Here is a 19,842-nt window from a genome sequence, read left to right on the forward strand (position 1 = left end):
TTTTTTAAAGCTCTGAGTAATTAAAATGCATGCATCCAGCATGTAGGGTGTTGGTTTTATAGAGTACTCTGAAGAACATGACTATGGATAGCAGTTCTGAAATTTGGGAGACATAATCTTCTCACTGAAGCCAGTATCTTTTCAAGTAGATCTCTTCATCTATTCTACTCAAATCCGTGATTTTATTACATTTTTTATATTTACAGTCAGCACATTTTCTGATCAATGCTATGTTTATGAAGTAAAGGCTCTTTGAGAAGCAAAAAGTAGGAGGAGGAATAACAGCGAATAAAATAGCTTTCACTACAATTCTAAGAGTATTTCATTAAAAAATTTTCTCCCTGGTATGAATTCAGAGTATGTTTTACCATATTCTAAGATGCTGAAATAAGATAGTTGAACTTTTAAAAGATTTGGATTCCTATAGTACTTTTTCTTTAAATTTAAGCTCAGAGAACTTTCTTACAGATCACACATTTTTCAGCATCTCAGCAAGTATAACCGTATAGCAATTCTGATTTTGGTAATTAAATTTAACGAGTATAATATGTAGAATGAGAAACAGGTCCAGAATACACCCCTTTCTAAGCAACATTACCACTAAACAAAATAGGGATAACATCTAAGGAAGTCGAGGACTAAAGGGTAGAGAACCTTATTCTCTTCTCAGACTAAACAAAAAGTTAGAAATGAGAGACAGGACAGAAAAAATAGGTATGTTTTGGTAATATAATCCTTGGCTGTAATTAGAGTTGCCTTCGCTTAAGTCCCTTAAACAAATACTCTATTGCTTTTGCATTTTTTTTTCCCTCTCAGTTTTAAAAGTCTGATTTCCTTTTGAACTTGATGCAACTAATTTATCTGTAAAGAAAAATGATTGACAGAAAAATATTCGGAAATAAGTTAGCATTCTGCAGTCTTGGATTGTTTCCGAGTTTTACTTCTGCAAATAGTCGTAAAGAATTCATGCACTTTTGTAAATTCTACACATAATCTAAGATAAACACATTTTTTATAGTTATGGTACTTTTTTTATCCAATGAGACCAAATTTTACCTGAAATTATTTCCAGTCTGTGAAATCAGCTATTCTATTTAGGGGTTCCTGTGCTAAGGCTTGTGAATGTATCTGTTTTCGTGGTATCTTGGAAAGTGGCACCAGTTGTGCTTATTTTGCTGCTTTTTATACAGACTAATCTTATATCTTTTATCTAATATGTCACATATCAAAAACACTCCCATTGTTTTCTGTTCCCCACAGATTACTTTAACTTGATTGAGAACCAGATATCAGTGTGTGCTATTAAATTTAGCAGAAGGAGCATCACGAATCTCTGCACAAATGCTCCACTGGTCAGTTCCAGCCATCGTGCAGGGTATTTCTTCCTTTAGCAACAATTCCTTTGTGTTGAGAACAAGTCCTGAACCCTGAAAATGCTCTTTAGTTCATTCGCTTCCCTTTCCCTCTCTAGCAGAGGTGGCAGCAGAAAAATCTGATTACAGAAACACAACGCTACTTACTCTTCAGTCTACTGCAGTCTGTCATCTTACCACACCCGAGGGTATCCAGCCTGAAACAGTGGCTGATAGACTGTAGTAATATTCCTTACCACAAAAAAACCTTATTTCTACCAAAGCATTTGCCAAGTCTCTTAGGATTTATTTCAATGAAACTTAAACTTTTTCATAAGAAAACAAAACAAAACAAAAAACCCCTACAAATATGGTAAGTTTCCTACAATCCTCAATAGTTATGGGATTTAGTAAGAAGTGGCCACAGAAATTCCCCTCTGTGCTTTTTTGGAGTGGAACTTTTATAACAGGCCTGATTTTATCATTAGTTTGTGTTTTCTAGATTATTATATATACAGGCCTGAAAGAGTCCTTGAGAGGTTATGGAGCCCAGCCTCTCAATCTTGGCAGGGCTGTACCTAAACCATCTAAGACAAATGATTGTTTACTCTATTCTTTAATACACCCAAGGGACGGATATCCTTAAACTTCTCCGAGAACACATTTCAGCATCTGACAGGCCTGACAGCCAGGGAATTCCAATTTTAATCTCATTAAAATTTCAACTCATTTCCTCTTTTTTTATGTAATTGTATGCTGTACAGCTGGTCACTGATTTGGTTTGTTTTTTATTGTGTTACTTATCCCACATGATCTTCATTACATAGAAGGTTGACAGGGCACTGTGGAAAACCAAAAAGAACATGAAACTGCAAGTCTGAAGACTCCTAACTTTGCCATCAATCAGTCACATTATTTTGTGCTAGCTATTATCTGTCACCTGTTATGTTTTGCACACTGCGAGGTGGGACTGGATGGTCTCTGAAATCTCTTCCAACCCTATTTTTAAATTTTGCCTCTGTGATCATGAAATTATTTCTTTTGCAAAAATGTAAATAAATATTGAAAGTGTATTTGCTTTTAATTGATTGTCGTTTCCAGAGTTCGTGAGTGATTTGTTCCTTTGAAAACCTTAAGCAGTAACATCCAGTTCTAGAAGTTTCCTAAATGGGCACTTGATGAGAACTTCCAGTTATAAAAGTGTTTTAAATAAAAAGTTAGTGGAACTATTTTAGTTCAACAGGAATACATTAACCAGGGATTTATTAACATTTGATTTTGAACCAAAAGATGCAAAGAGAGGGTATGTTAGAATGACTGTGATCCTGTATCTTAAAAGAACCAATAAAGTTATTTAGTATATGATTAATGAAGACAGTGTGCTGGCCTATTTTATCCTGAGGGAAAACCCATTTTTCACTTAGTTCCACCAAATATTATGGGAGAAGAACAGAACGTCTCTGTCCTCATCAGCCATCCTGTGGAGTTACTATGTCAAAGTGATGCAATTCCCCCACCTACTTTGACTTGGTTAAAAGACGGCCGCCCCTTGCTGAAGAAATCAGGGCTCACTATCTCTGAAAATGGAAGTGTGTTACAGGTAGGCTATAGATTCATTTGTTTTGTCTTATATTATTCCGAAGCTCACGGTTTCAGCATTCCCTCTATTAAACTTGCCTGTCTTTTATGAGTGTTCTACTAATTTCATCTTATAAAAATTCTGGAAACCCTTTTATTGATAAGGTTTGTGACTTTTAAAAATATTTTATGCTTAGTGATATTTAAATATGTAATTGTCCACCTTTGTAGCCAGAAGCCATCTCAAAAAAATGCTTCCAGGAAAATATAGAAATACTCTAAGGAGTGTCTCATCTTCAGTCATTCAACCAATCAGCAAATACTCATTTTAGGTGCTCTGGGTAAGGATGCAGAAAAGTATGACACATTTCATGTCCTTGATGTCTTCCAATTTTGCATAAATATATGAAAAATGAACTAACAGTTCAGTTGGAAAATGCAGTAAGTGCTGTAAGTCTGGGTTGATTACCAAGTGGATGATACAGACAGTACATTGTAGGGGGGATAGTAAAAGGTGAGGCTTTGGTTGCCTGGAATAATCTAAGAAGACTACTTAGGAATTTAAAGGTATGTGGGACAAAAGGCCTGATTAAGGAAAGTAAGTAAACCAGTTTGGCTAAAACAGAGAATTTAATAAAGTGAACATTTGGAAATAATGTTGACGAGGTTGGTTCGAGTGAAATAAGAGCTGACATTGAAAGCCAGCCTACAGAATTAGAATTCAGGAGGGCAAAAGGCGATTGAATGCTTATAAAATCCTCATAATAACCCAACTGAGAAATTGAAAGAACAGCTAGATAATCTGCTCACAGTTACTAAGAGACAGAAATTGGATTTGAACACAGGGAGTATAGTTTCAGATCCTGTGCTACTAACCGCTACGTAGCCTCTTGGTAGAGGAAGGTTATTACTAGCAAACAGAAAGTCTTGAGAAATGGATGACAGGTGTCAATGTATAGGAAGGGCAGCAGGAAAGAAGGGGGTCGGAGGGAGGGAGCATGAAGTTGTGTTAGAGCAAAGGAAGGCAATCTGGAAAATTATGATCCTATAATAGTGGAGCTGGCTGAGAAAGGGAAGGCCAGAATCACGAATGAGAGGAAAAGGGATAAGCCAGTCGAGCTGCATGAGCAAAAAGAAAAAGCACTGCACATGCTCAGAGGCAGAGCCCAGCATTCTAGAAAGCATCTGGTAATTTCTTAAACATTAGCTCTGACTGGATGACAGAGGTAGGCAATTGTATGAACGCAGATCTCAGTTAGTATAAAAATTGGTTTGTTCAGGTGATAGTGATGAAATCCTGGGATCCATTGACCTCTACCATGGAGTCAGGCCAGGCACCCTGGAGTGTGCAGGTCCCATTGAGGGGGGTGGGGAGAAGACCCCAGAGTAAAAACTTCTACAGAGCTCAAACCTAACTGGTCAGTTAAGACTGTCTCACCTATGCACGCCCCAGAACCATTCATGCACACCTTTAACCGGGTCGAGTAATAGAATCTTACCATTTTATTTTGCCAGGCACGCACTAGACATTCAGTAGGTATTAGTCCTTCCACTCTGTTCAACTCTCCTCCCCCTTCTGACTCTATGAGACATGCAGGCTTACTGGTTACTACCTGAAGTATCTAGTGCAAGGTTTGTAATAAGTGCTGAATGGTCAATGAATGAATGATGAGAGAGTATTGGTGCAAGTTGCACATAAATACATGAAAAATATTTGCTGATAATCATCTACCAAGCACCAAACTGGGTACTAGGAGATTGAGGCTAATTGGCCTGAAGAAGATTCCAAACTCAGAGGGGGTATCAGACATATGTAACAAACCTGTAATAAGGGTGTTACTGTACTGAACAGTTTCCTGGATATATAAGGGTAGTATATTTTAAAGCTTAAATAACTTTATCAGAAATTGTGATTCTGGGCCGGCCCCATGGCGCACTCGGGAGAGTGCGGCGCTGGGAGTGCAGCAGCGCTCCCGCAGCGGGTTCGGATCCTATATTGGGATGGCCGGTGTGCTCACTGGCTGAGCGCGGTGTGGGCGACACAAAGCCAAGGGTTGCGATCCCCTTACCGGTCACAAAAAGGACAAAAAAAAAAAAATTGTGATTCTTTTTTTTTTCTATTTTATCTGAATTGTATTTAAAAGAACACTTAGAACTTTCTAGAACTTCAACTCCTAATATAAACCAGATTAAAATAAGGTATGTCATAGATAAAAAATGTTGAATTTTGGTAAGTACTGAATCTGGGTGATGGGCATATAGCCATTTTTTTTTACTATTCTTTCAACTTTTTATATGTTTGAAAATTTTCAGAATAAAAGCTAAAAAATAAGACAGCATGAATAGAAAACCCTCAATTGCAAAATGGAAACTGTGTTTTCAAAGCATGATTTGGTTTTCAGATTGAAGATGCTCAGGTTCAGGACACTGGTCGTTACACTTGTGAAGCAACAAATGTTGCTGGAAAAACTGAGAAGAACTATAATGTCAACATTTGGGGTAAGTATAATCAGCTCCTGTAAAGTAAATGATGCAGCCTGTGGTTTAACTTTTTATTCTTTGTGTCATTTCTTAAAATGATATTTGTCGATGTAACTAAAATTGATTATAATACATAGATGGATAAAATATTCAGTATATTTAGATGATGCTGAATTGTCCTATCAGCTAATTTAACTAGTTCAAGAGCAACTGTAGATTGACTTCCTGAGCCTAAAACATATTAGCCATGTAACTCTTCTCCTGCCTGAGTAACATGCCCTTTAGCTTCTGCAACCAGGATCTTGCAATGAATGGGTCTTCTCTAGGAACTAGTGGTGGGTTGGACAATTGAAGAAAAGTCTAAAGTCCAAATTATGTAAAAACTGAGTGTGTGTTTGTGTAAGAGAGAAAAAAATAGAGAGGGAGGGAGGGAAGGATAGAGAGAAAGAGACAGAGAGAGAGACATGCACTTGTGTGGTGGGAGGTGGAATTACTATGCTGACCAGAGAGAAAAGCTAATCCCTCTTGAAATTTTACCATTTGTTACTAATTAAGGTAATTCTCATGAATAATCACAACTTTGTTTTGACTGTGGCTGCTTGCTAATTGTTAAAAAGTGCTTTCATTTCCAACAAATTCTTTATTTTAAGCACTTCTTTAAATTCATTTAGACAAGCCCTCTTAATTTTGATTGTGTTTGGTTAAACTTTTTAATTGAGATGATGAACTGAAATTTGCCCTTCATATATAAAAGCTTACCCAAAAATACATTTTTAAATAAATAGACAGGTAGAGGAAATAACTTGATTCCATAATCAATTCATAGACTTGAAGACTGATAATTTAAAAAATACATTTTTAAATAAATAGGCAGGTAGAAGAAATAACTTGATTCCATAATCAATTCATAGACTTGAAGACCGATAATTTAAAAAATTTTTAAAGCATGCATTTATTTAGGAAATGACTTGCTAATAAATCATTATTATCATTTAAAAAATTCTTGAGGCAGATTATAGGTGGTGCTATTATTCACCCTATGAAAGGATTAATTTACTTTTAAATAGTACAATTTACTACTTAGTAAATTTATATTTACTACATATTGGTTGTCATTAACTTCTGTTCCTACCTCTTTCCATCCTTTTTTGCTCTCCATTTCTTCTTCCTCATTTTTTTTCAAATGTGAAAAATATTCATATAGTTCCTAATGTGAACAAGACACCAAGCTAAGTGTTACCAAGTAAAGATTGAAAAAAAAGAGGAAAATAGGAGTGATGATCCATTAGAAAGTGAGGTGAAGAATTTATTTCAAAATGTGGTATTCGAGGTACCTTTGCACTATCCATGTGAAGCTGTCCTCCATGCAGCCAGAAATACAAGCATATAGTTTAAGAGAGATAAGAGTTTAAAACATAAAGTTGGAGACATAACTATATGGATAGCAGCTGAGATCTTTTCGAGTAAAAAGAATGTATACAGAAATGACGTTGGAGGAAGGGTCTAGAGGGTGCCCAATATCGGGCCTTAACTAACCCTGTCCTCTTACCAGGTTCTTGACTCCACTATAGGAAAGAATTCAAGAGCAAAGTCACAGTAGAAAGTGAGAACAGGTTTAATGTAAAGAATAAGAGATAACAGATTTCACAGCGAGAGTGCAGCCTAGCTCCAGAGACCCAGCAGGGCCCACACCAAATTTAGTACAGAAGTAAGAAGGACACACGTAAGGTTTAGTACAGAGTACAGGCTGGCTCGAGAGAGTGAGCAGCCGCCTACTAAAAGTAAGGTTAATGCAAAAGTAAAGCATACACACCTCAGACAACAAAGTGCGGGTTGGCCCTAGGAAAGTGATCAATAACCTGCCTTCTGCTGGGATTCAGTTTTTATAGTTTTGCTGTCTCATACATATTAATGCCATCTAAAAAATATTCAGTTAAAGGGGTGGTCTCCTGTTGTATAGCATGGTCTAGCACATGCTCATTTGGCCTCCTTTTAGGGCATGTTCATTAGTCAAATTCTATCACATGCACTGAACATATTCAAGAATATTCTATGCTCTTTAGCACTTCTAGTAGAAAGGTCATTCAAAGGATAAATTCCACTTTACTGAGCATGCTCAGCTATTAGCGTTATATAACCCTTCTCTACTGAACATTCCCAGCCACTGGATTTGCATAAGGCAGCTCCTTGTGGTCTTGATTTCCCATGTTGGTTCTAAAAATAGGTCCAACAAACAACAGTAATTCTCTTCTAGGGGAAGGCCTAGAGGAAGGACTTGAGACCTTGGGGAGTGGCTTGAAACCCAGAGGTGTGTCCTGAAACTTGAACTAAGGGAAACTGAGGACCTTATATCTCAGAAGAGTACTAAATAGAATGGCTCTCAGATGTGCCATATAATCAGGAAGACAGAAAAAAGAGACCCCAAATAGGAAATGGAGAAGAAACAGTCAAAGAAGTAGGAGAAAATCTGTGTAAAAAATATGTCATGGAAACCAAGGACAATTGTGTTCCCAGAAGAAGAATGTGGACAATGAATAGGTAGGGCATAGGTAGATGGGAGAATAAATCATATCACACATTCTAGAGAAGTCAAATTAGAAATAAATTACTAAATGTACTTTGCAAATGTGCAGACCAATGCCTCTTAAAAAAAGGAACTTAATAGTGGAAAGCAGAATACAATAGATTTAAGAATGAATGATAGGTGATAAAGTTGAGACATCAAGGATAGATTCACTCAAAAAATACAGTCATGTGCCACATGATGCTTTAGTCAAACGACGAGCTGCATATATGACAGTGGTCAGAGCAGTAGTCTACATCACACAGCCTAGATGTGTAGTAGGCTATACCATCTAGGTTTGTGTTAGTACATCCTGATGTCAGAACAACAATGAAATTGCCTGATGGTGCATTTCTCAGAACATGTCCCCATCTCTAAGTGACACATGACTGTATTTGTGGTGTGCCTTCTATGTTCTGGATACCATGCCATGTCTAGGCATGGAGAGGTTAATGAGAAAGACAAAGACACTCTTCTCAAAGAATTTATAGTTGGCCGGTGCAGAAGACATTCTAGATAGTCAAATAAAACTAAATATCCTAAGAACTATCATAGGAGGTTATGTAGAAAGATATCAGGCACATGACATCTAATCGGATAAGTAAGCATCAACTCTGTGAAGAGGATAGAAGTGATGCGAAGGCCCAGAGAATACTGTCTGTGTTTAACAAACTGAACATCGTTCACTACGGAGCCTGTGTGGTGCAGAGGAGAGACAAGAGATAGTGGGTAGAAAACTAGAAAGGGGCAGATTAAAGAAGGCCTCAAACCAATTTGAAAAGTATGGATTTGATTCTAAAGGTCATCAAGTACATTAAAGGGATTTAAAGAAGGACTGGGATGCTCAGATCTGTATTTTAGAAGAGAGCAGATAAACTCTTGATTTATTTAAGAAATTGAGCCAACACAATTAATTGATTGGATGAAGGGGTGTGGAAAGAAGAAGAGTAAAGAATGGATGTCTGTGGCTTAGCCAGCCGGGCTACGTGGATAGTAGTGTCCTTCCCTCAGAGAAGGAACAAAGGTGGCTAAGTTCAGTTTGAGACAGGTCAAGTTTGACAATGCCTCTAAGGCACCCAAGGTGAGATGTTAACTAGGCAGTCAAATACGGAAGTCTAGATCTCAGAGGGGGTCTGCATTACAGATAAAGACTTGCAAGTATTTGTATTAATGGAAGCTATGGTGGGTAGAGGGTAGAGTTGAGGATGGAGATCACGAATTTATAGTAGTGACAATCTGTGTAATTGTGACATTTTCTTCTGTAGAACTTTTGATCTGTGATATAAGGTCATGACAAGAGTAAACTGTAGGATTCGTCCAGAGTAAGGGTGTTGCCAAATGGGAAAGGCACGGTGCAAGCAGCTGAGAATACTGGCAAAGGAATAGTTGAAATTATTGATCATGAAATCTAAGCTGGATAGAGAAGTCAGTAAACAAAAGAGTAGGCAGCTGGATAAGGAGACTTTTGAGAGGCCAAAGGACTTGAGATCCAATTAGGCTGATGAATTGAGAATTTGGAAAAATTAAGTGAGAGAGCAAGAAGAATACAGCAGTTGTCAGAGAATGGCTTAAATTTATAAATTTATAGGAGGAATGTTGTAGCAGGTAAGGAAGAGGCATGGTATGACCTCTGATGGGGAAAGTGATGAGCTTGTCAAGGAACTCAGTAGGTTGATTTAGATTGATTGTACATGTGGCTGTTGAATTCATAGAGAGTGATGGCAGGATTTGGTACGAAGAGGAAGTATAAAATGAATACCTTTATACTTCTGAGATTTTTTAGTGCATAGAGGAAGAATGACAGGTTTGCAGAGAGGAGTAAGAAAAAGAGAAGTAAATTGGTAGCAAGAGCCTTATAGGAATAGAAGCTTTTACATGAGGGTAATTGAACAATGACTGGAAGCTGTACTGGGGGATGAGGAGGATTCTCCTACTCCTTAATTCCTAGGATCTGGGAAGAACAAACATCTTACAATACCATGGCCAGAAAAGTGTCCTTGGGAAGGTCCAGCTGGCAACTGCAGACTCCAGCCTCTTTGAGAGAAGTGTGGGTAGTCAGGATTCACTCTGAAGGTTCCAGGGAGAAGCTGCAGGCCAGGAGGGAGGCAGGCTGTGTAATCTAGAAAAAGTAACATGTGCATTTCTTAGATGGAACCCCTTGCCTCTGTTTTTACTATATGTTATATGCCTAATGTTTTACAATTCCGCTCAGCATCTACCGTAAGATGGCTAGGCAGCAGTGACTGGGTTAAGTTTAAAATTGGTGGATGCCTTAGCTTTTTGGTGTGAGGTATCTAAATATCTCTAATAAATTAGCTTTTTTTGTGCCATGCTGAGTATTTTGGTAATTGATTTTTTATCTGTGAAAATGGGAAGTCTGCTATTAGGTATTTATTCTACATCATACAGGTAACTTTTAATATGGTATTGATATGTCAGCCTCGTGCTAATTGTCTGCTTGTTTGAATAGAAATCTTTTTTCTTGAATGCAAAGTGGTAGGGAAATTCTATATACAATGAGTGTAAAAATAATTTTTCTTTTTCTTTTTCTTTCAGTACCTCCAAATATTTATGGTTCTGATGAACTTGCTCAACTTACAGTCATCGAGGGGAATCTCATTAGTCTATTGTGTGAATCAAGTGGTATTCCACCCCCAAATCTTGTTTGGAAGAAGAAAGGTCAGTTCTATCATTTTAAATTTATAAAATTATTTATTTTGCTTGACAAACATGGTAATTTATAAACAAACTTTTCTGGGGTTTGTGTGTTAAATACTAGATGGCAAAATTGCTTTATATTAAATGTACAACATGTGCTATTTCTATACTATTCAGCTGAAAAATCTTTGTTTTTTTAAAACTAATTGTTTCCCAGAAAAAAAATAATTTTCTGCATTAATCGATCTTAATCAGGTACATTATAGGGCAGCTGTAGTCATTGAGAATTCGACATTCAAAGAACTAAATTGTCTTCTTAAAATAGATCTTAAAAATTATTTTCTGAAGTAAACATCTTTGCTGTATTTGTGACAATTTTGCAATGTATGTTAAGACTGAATTCTGCAGTTGAATAGATTTTCAATTTGTCAGTCGAAAAATACTTATTCATGCCCGCTAAGTATCAGACAGATATCTACATTTTCAGTTCTATATTTTAGTACTCATTCATTTTGCACACCAGGGCAGGATTATTTTACTGTGTCACCTGCCTTGTAGGCACTTGATCTTGGAAGTAAATAAGTATACATACTTACTAGTGTATGTACAAGAATACTCCAAAAAGTTCATGGAAAAATAGAATTAAAAGGTAATACAAATCTTTCCACTAACTTTTCAAAGTACCCTCATATACAAAATGCTTTATATTTTTGCCTTGTATTTTGCTATTTGGTTTTCTCTGCAGGCTCTCCAGTGCTGGCTGATTCTGTGGGGCGAGTTAGAATTTTATCTGGAGGCAGACAGTTACAAATTTCGATTGCTGAATATTCCGATGCAGGGCTCTATACATGTGTGGCATCAAATGTTGCAGGAACCACAAGAAAAGACTACAATCTGCAAGTTTACAGTAAGTTATTGATTAGCCAGGCTTGGCACAATTTTCTTTTAAATCTTTTCATTCTTTTCATTTGCTTTTTCTCATATCTTTAAGATTCAGTCAGAGTGGTAAGGTTATAATATAACTCTCATACGACTCACAAATTTAAATTGTGCTGAGATAACCAAAGAGCAATTACCTTTTTCTGACTATTGAGCAATAGAGCTGTCCACTCTGCATTGGCTCCCCAGTGGCAGTCACATCAATGTAGCTGTGATTTATTGGGAGCAGAACAGTGGACATGGGAGTCAGGTGGGAGGAAAAGGGTAGCATTGTACCATAGGGTATATTTACAATATGCAAAAGTATTTTATTTTAAAGGACATTTAAGTTGCATAAGATTTTAGAGTGCTTAAAATATTTACGTTATCTCATTTAACCTTTACATGAGCTGTTACATAAGACAAAACTATTGCTTCCATTTTACATATGAGGAAATGTAAGCTGAAAGAAGTTTAACTGACCAAGGTCACATGACCCGTGTATGGTAAACTGGCACAAGGACACTGGTTACTGACACTGGCCCATTTTTCTTCCCACACATACTCATATACTTTTAGAGTTGGTCTAATTCTCGTCTGAGAATCAATATCCATTAGGTGAATTCAGCTGTGAAGTGACAGAATGACTGGCTATCAGTGGCTTGATGATGAGACATCTGAGGTTGGAAGTTAGTCACCAGAGTTGGTCAGCAGTTTACTCAGATCAGGACAGGAGCTCCGGGATTCTCCTGGTCTTTCCGTGGTGGCCTCCAGGTGGCTGTTGCAGCGGTGCTATCGAGTCTGCACTGCAGGCAAGGACAGAAGAAAGGAGCGGTATCTGCTCCTTTTATCAGGAGAGCACAAGTTTTCCCTAACGCCCCGCAGACCTCTGTTTAGATTTCATAGACCTGAAAAATTGATTCCTGTGGCCACCCCAGTTTTCAAAGAATGAGAAACAATCTCTGCTTCTCCACCTCCTCTAGTAGGAGATAGAAGGAGGAAAGGTGCTGGTAACAGACACTGGGTTGTAAGACAGGCCACCATATCTATATTTTAAAATTAGTACTAGAAAGAATTCTGTAAAGCAGAGCTACAAGTAATATGTTCAAATATTCAGATAACTTCTCAAAAACAGGAAGTTGGCAAACACAACATTCTTTTTTTACTGTGTCCATAAGTTTTATTTTAGGTAGGAACCCACTTAGAAACATTGGAGAAGAGTCCCACCTCTCAATGTAGTAATGCCACATCCGTTAGTCCTGGCTCTTTGCTTTAGTGGTTAGTATCTTGACATAAAAAAGATGCATTTGACTTTGGCTAATGAAAACTTCTACATAAGACTTGAAGTAACTGTTTCCTGTTTTCTTTTTTTCTTTTTTCTTTTTTCTCCCCAGTTCGACCAACCATAACCAACAGTGGCAGCCACCCTACAGAAATTATTGTGACTCGAGGGAAAAGCGTTTCCCTGGAATGTGAGGTGCAGGGTGTTCCTCAGCCAACAGTGACCTGGATGAAAGATGGCCGCCCCCTGGCCAAGGGAAGGGGAATGGAAATATTGGATGAAGGTCACGTCCTTCAACTGAAGAACGTTCACGTGTCTGACACAGGCCGTTATGCGTGTGTTGCTGTGAATGTAGCAGGAATGACTGACAGAAAATATGACTTAAGTGTGCACGGTAAGTAAGTAGTAAGAGGCTCTAAAGGCTTATTCACTGGCTGATGTAATCTAACGTCTTTGATGGGAAATATAGGCGGTGGGTATTGAAAGTCTTATTTATAGTCCCTCCTTTTCTACATATGTACCACTTACCTAAATCACTCTAATGATTTGTCCTCCTAGGCCTGACATCACATTACTTGCCTTGCTGAGATAAGAACATATTGAATATTCTTTTAGGAAAGCGCATAGTAAAGTAGAAAATTTTCTTCAAGTTCTTTTGGCCCAATGATGTCCCAAATAAAATTCCTTATTATACCTTTTCCAAATTAGCTGGCTTAACTAGACTAGTATACACATAGGTTCCTGAGAACTTACTGACTCGCATTGATTGTGCATGAGTTGTACTGAAGTCAGCTTGAATATTCTAATTAATGAGCCGTCAATGTCAGTAGGAATAGACCAAACACACACATACTCAGGAACAACTATTTGGATGTATACAATTGAAACTATCATTTTTAAATCTATAGAAGTGATGGTAAATTTAATAGACACAAATCTCATAACTTGAAACCAATTCCATTTCCTGTTGTTTTGTTTTACAGCCCCTCCGAGCATCATAGGAAACCATAGAGAACCTGAAAATGTCAGTGTGGTGGAAAAGAACTCAATATCCCTGACTTGTGAAGCTTCAGGGATTCCCCTGCCTTCAATTACCTGGCTTAAAGATGGGTGGCCTGTCAATCTGAGCAATTCTGTGAGGATTCTCTCAGGTATTATGAGATTTGGTAGCCTGATAATCTGGATAAGCTTCATAGGGCCACAATTTCTCCTTCATTTCTCATTTCTCAGTGTTTTTATTATCTTATTTTTCTTTTCGATCTTTTGTACTATAGTACTCAATGATCATATTAAGAAAAATATTGAGACGGACATAGGAAGCTATATGAAAATGGGGGAAATCTGTAAATATTCTGTGGACCCCTTTAGAAAAATCAATCTTGGTGCTTGCTTATGACTTAAATGATGGGATAGCAAAGCATTCATAATACAATGAGTACCAATGAATTGGAAAAATGAAGCATTAAAAGAAGTGCTGAAATTGAGAGAAAAATATTGAGACGGACATAGGAAGCTATATGAAAATGGGGGAAATCTGTAAATATTCTCTGGACCCCTTTAGAAAAATCAATCTTGGTGCTTGCTTATGACTTAAATGATGGGATATCAAAGCATTCATAATACAATGAGTACCAATGAATTGGAAAAATGAAGCATTAAAAGAAGTGCTGAAATTGAGTCCAAAGTCTGCAGTGAATCATATCCATAATACACCCCTATTACCACGCATTTCAATTTATTCATGACTAATCTGAATGATTTTTATGTTTCAGGATGAGGTAGTTTACTATGAGCTAAGAAAGACTTTATCATTATTGTAAAAAGAGATATTCAGCTTGTTCCTCATCTAATTATGTAGGAAAACTGGAATAACTTTCCCTTTATGGATCGATAAAAGCAAGGAGAGAGGTTTCTTGAGGCATGCCAGAGGAATCTGCACTTGGCCCATTTTAGTAATAATTTGGACACAGATTAAGAAGATAATCTCAAGAGATATTCAGCTTGTTCCTCATCTAATTATGTAGGAAAACTGGAATAACTTTCCCTTTACGGATCGATAAAAGCAAAGAAAGAGGTTTCTTGAGGCATGCTACAGGAATCTGCACTTGGCCCATTTTAGTAATAATTTGGACACAGATTAAGAAGATAATCTCGCCAAATTAGTGTTTAATAAAAACCTTGGATACTTAGAAAAATATCTAATATGTTGAATGAAGACATCCAATTTCAAACATATCTCATGCTGGAACTTTTATGTTAAACCTAACAAAATGAAGGTTAAATAAGCCCTTGCACTTACATTCAAAAGTAATGATGAAAATGATGTTGAGATATAGCTTCAGAATTCTTAATATGAAAATATCTCTGAATTAATATCTCTGAATTAATGTGATTAATCACATTAATCTCAAAATGATTGAGTGTAATGTGGTTATCAAGAAAACAAATGCAATATTTTCCACATTAATAAATTATATTTTCCATAATAAGAAAAGTAAGAGACCAATTACATGGTAGACTTAGTTGACCTTCTTAGGAAGAGTAAAAGAAGGATTTAATGACAATATTTGCAAAGGTGGATAACCATGATGGTAAATAATCACAAAGTAATTAATGTTTGATTATATTTAGCTTGTAAAAATAAATCTTGTGGTTTATTTGGCACATAATGAAAACTAAATTTAATTTTTTAAGTAAATATTTTTATTTTATTACATACATATATTTTGTTGTTGAAACAGAGTTGATTGTACATATCTGTGGGGTACAGTGCTGTAAATTTAGATATTTGAAGAGCCATGGTATAGAAAGGATTATGTTGATTCTTCCTAGTTCCAGAGGTTAAAAGTAATATCAGTGTATGGAAAATTCTATGGGTAGATTTAGGTCTGGATGTAAACAACTTAAAAATGTATTTAGCTTGTTTAAAGTCAAGATGAGCTGCTTCAAGTGCTTTTAAGCTCCCTTCCCCTAAATCTCTTCAAACAAAGTTTAAATTTCCGCTATTGAAGGCTTTTTCAGAAAAGATCCTTTCCTAGTGTTGGAACTAGATCTAAATAACCTAAAGTTGCTCCATTTCATCATGATCTTGGTCTATAAATGATAGGAGCTTGATGAGGAACGCACATTGCTATTAGCCTCATTTATTGCTAATACCTACTACATCTATGACCTCAGGCAATTTACTTTGTAAATTTTGGTTTCATCACTTGTAAAGTGAAGATATTAATAGTATTGACTCTTAGGGTTTTAGTAAAGATGCATGAGTTGATGTATGTGAAGCAGTTAACACAGTGCTGACTTCTATGGTAAGCATCCCATACCTGTTTGTTGTTAGTGCCATAGACATCTTGTAAAAGGTTCGTGTTCTCCCTGTCCTGGTAACTTTCCTATATCCTTTCTTTAATGCTTTCATTTTCATAGGTCACTCAGTCTCTGTTGATCTTAGAAAGTACATAATAATGGCAAAGATTTTATAAAATTTGGTTACCAAAAACCCAAACTCATTATCTTCTTGGATTGAAATTATCCTCCTATTTTTGGCTTTTTAAAAAACTTTTCAAATGCTGAGAAAGTAGAAACTCTTATTAAATATAATAACTACATCAGAGCTCTGAGAAATGAAAAAGGCAGTATAGGTGGGTGGACTCTAGCTTGGTATAGATTTACAGGAGTGGTGTTTTGGCTTTATTTAGTTTTGTCTTGCTTGATTAGCAGCTGGAGATATCTGAGCTAACGTATTAAAAGTATTTCACACTGTGGCACTGCCAAAGGAATAATTCAGTTTTACAGTCTGAACATGTGTCTTCTGCAATAGATGAATGAGAATCAAATGAATGGCATGTGGCTTGCTTGATTCTTGGTCTGCTGCACACTTCTGTTTCATTAAGATTAGTCCTTCTGAGACTTTAAGTATGGCTTTGCTGAAAGAAGTGCTTTGTTGAAAGCCCTATCATTGTTATGAAGTTATCTGCCAAGAACAGATAACTGCTATAAAAATTTAATAGGTACAAGAGACGTCTCCATACAAGAATTACTTACTGTCAGACCCATTTTTGTTTTTCACTGAATTAAGTGAGAGGACCAGGAAACAAAGAGAAAAGAAAGATCATGAGACTTAGGAGGCTGAGATTTGGAAAGCCAGCAAAGACCCATAAAAGTTGTATTGCTTTAATGTCTCTCAACTGGAATCATATTATGGTCTGACTAATCTGTAGTAGCAGTGAGTACTTCAATCCTTTCCTAATTGACATAAGTTTTAAAAAATATGTTTAGATAATTTCTGTATCTGTTTACCTAAATATAGTTGAGGGGAAAAAAGACTGAATTCAGATAATCAGCTTTATTTGTCTGCATAAGATACTACTAAGTTCACCATTCATTGGGTTGAGAGTGGAAAGGTTGCTTATAGAAAAAACTTAAAGTCAGCTTGTTGTGTTTACATAAACAGAAAGCAGATGGAAACTCCTCCCAAAACCAGATCCAGGTGCATATTTACATGAAAATTTTATGTTTAACCATTACATGTTTTTAGTTCAAATTCAGGGTGCTAAGAAAAATATACCAGCTGGAAAACTATTACAAAATCTAAGAAATTGCTTACTTTTTTTCCTTAGATTTTATTCCTCCATTGGTTTCCAGGACTCCACTCTCTCAGTGTGTCTCTTTGTTCTCTGCAGACTTTGTTTCATCTTGGTTGTTGGCTCCTCTACGTTTATTCTTAAATGGAGTTTTTCTCCAAAGTACACCCTCAGCATATCAGAGTTTCACTCTCAGTCTACACGCATTTCTTGGATGAAGAATATTCTTCAAACAAAATGTTACTTGGAAGTTCAAAATAAAAAAAAGAAACAAAAATGGCATGGCATTAGTGCATGAGGTGCCCCTGTAACCTTTGATAGACATAGTTCTAGGATTCCATGAAACTCAATTGAAAGCTGGTAGTCAGCCTTCGTGGTTACATCTGTCCCTTATGTATGGATGTCACCCACTTCTGAGTTGCTGGTCTAGTCCTTTCTCTGACATTCCCATTTTATTTGTTCAAAAGTAAACTAGGGAATCTTTTCTTAAATATATTGTCACAGGTGTCTTTTTAAAGCACAAATCAGATCATGACCTTTTTTGTGTGTGTACACACTTCCATAGCCTTTAGTGGACACAATAAAATCTAAATTCCTTAGCATAGCGTTCAAGGCCGCACAGAATCTGGCCATATTCTTTCTAGCCTCGTCTCTGACCATTTTGGCCACCTTCTCTGCTTTAGGTACCACTTCTCATGTCTCCTTTCTACCTCTATTGTACCTGCAGTGGCAGCTCTCAATTCATGTTTTAAAATATACTTACTTTTTAAAATGATAAATCTGGCCATATTCTTTCTAGCCTCGTCTCTGACCATTTTGGCCACCTTCTCTGCTTTAGGGACCACTTCTCATGTCTCCTTTCTACCTCTATTGTACCTGAAGTGGCAGCTCTCAATTCATGTTTTAAAATATACTTACTTTTTAAAATGATATTCAAGGGCTGGCCCGGTGGCGCACTGGAGAGTGTGCCACTTGGGAGCGCGGCGGCGCTCCCGCCGAGGGTTCGGATCCCATGTGGAGACCAGTTCCCGTTCACTGGCTGGGCGCGGTGCGAGCACAACACCAAGGGTTGCGATCCCGTTACCGGTCAGTAAAAAAAAAAAAAAAAGACAAAAAAAATAAATAAATAAAATAAAATGATATTCAAGCATAAACTTCTCTGCGAAACTCTGCTTCTTGCTTGCTGTTCCCTAACAGTGTATTTAATTTTTTATCCATTGAACCAGAACATTTAAAATTATCTATTGTTTTACATACATTTAAAATGTGGTTTTTTAAAAAAGGCTTGACATAAATTCATGTTAAAGGCCTTTGAAGCATATTGACTAAATTTTTATCTAAATTGAGCAACACTTGGACAACTTAAAGTTTCAGTTTTCTTTTTAAGTCGCTGGTGGGTTTTTTCTCCAGGAGGCAGGACACTGCGGTTGATGCAGACCCGAATTGAAGATGCTGGCCAATATACCTGTGTTGTAAGGAATGCAGCTGGTGAAGAAAGAAAAATCGTTGGACTTTCAGTATTAGGTACTTATATAATTTGAGATATCTAGGGAAAAAATCTAATTGGCTCAAATACATTTTGGAAGCAGAGTTAAAGTTTATTTATAGCTTGATATCACATTGTGTGTTCTTTGGCCCCTGGATTTTGTCATTCTTGGCAAGCATTCAATGTTAGGATTGTTTGGAGACAATCACTCTGATTAAAATGGCTAAAATGCCATGTCTTGTTCACAGTTGTTCAACAATATACTGAGACGCTGAATGACTTGTTTAATGTGAGTGCTTGTTAGAGGTATAGTGGGAGAAATACTTGTAAATCTCTAATATATGATCTTACTCATTGATTTCTTGACACATTTTCATCCAGACTTTATGATTTACATTACAATAAAATTCATTTTAATTGGATTCATGATGCATAACTTTATATCTTAAAATCAGAATTGATCAAAATAATATTATGACATTCCAGTAAAATAATACATGAGAATGTGGGGGTTTGTTTTGAAGGTTATAGCTTAATAAAAACATCAACATAGATGCCTATAAAATAGCAGCCCTGCTGCTTGAACTGTTACTTTTTTTTCTTTTTTTTCTTTTTTAGTACCACCTCGCATTGTGGGTGAAAATGCATTGGAAGATATAAAGGTAAAGGAGAAAGAAAATGTTATCCTTACCTGTGAAGTGACAGGTAAGGGGCTCAACTCTCATAATTCTGGTGTTCCCCCACCCATGGATAGTCACTGCTTCCACTGTATATGTTAATTGGTTGAGAAGAAGTTCAACTACTATAATAGGCATTTGAAATTGAATTCTAGTCTAGTACAGCTGGTAAAAATGTAGGAAGAAACTTCTCAGATTTTGTGGAGGTAAACAGGAAATCCCCAAGAGAAAGAAAGAAAGAAAAAAAAGAGGAGAGAGAGAGAGAGA

At 36.6% G+C, this 19,842-nt stretch overlaps 1 protein-coding gene across 1 annotated transcript in view; it reads left to right on the plus strand.

Moving 5' to 3' along the window:
• The window catches only part of HMCN1 (hemicentin 1), a gene marked incomplete at its 5' end in the record, with an annotated part of 218,465 nt that overhangs the window by 60,060 nt on the left and 138,563 nt on the right, over nt 1-19,842 (plus strand). Inside the window, 8 exons of the mRNA XM_008572836.1 lie at nt 2,777-2,952; nt 5,333-5,429; nt 10,531-10,653; nt 11,378-11,539; nt 12,945-13,226; nt 13,816-13,983; nt 18,823-18,936; nt 19,517-19,603. Coding sequence (XP_008571058.1) covers nt 2,777-2,952; nt 5,333-5,429; nt 10,531-10,653; nt 11,378-11,539; nt 12,945-13,226; nt 13,816-13,983; nt 18,823-18,936; nt 19,517-19,603 — 1,209 coding nt within the window. The remainder of the gene's footprint in view (nt 1-2,776; nt 2,953-5,332; nt 5,430-10,530; nt 10,654-11,377; nt 11,540-12,944; nt 13,227-13,815; nt 13,984-18,822; nt 18,937-19,516; nt 19,604-19,842) is intronic.

This window comes from Galeopterus variegatus, unplaced genomic scaffold, assembly GCF_000696425.1.
Source record: "Galeopterus variegatus unplaced genomic scaffold, G_variegatus-3.0.2 Scaffold841, whole genome shotgun sequence".
In the NCBI taxonomy this organism is placed as follows: domain Eukaryota; kingdom Metazoa; phylum Chordata; class Mammalia; order Dermoptera; family Cynocephalidae; genus Galeopterus; species Galeopterus variegatus.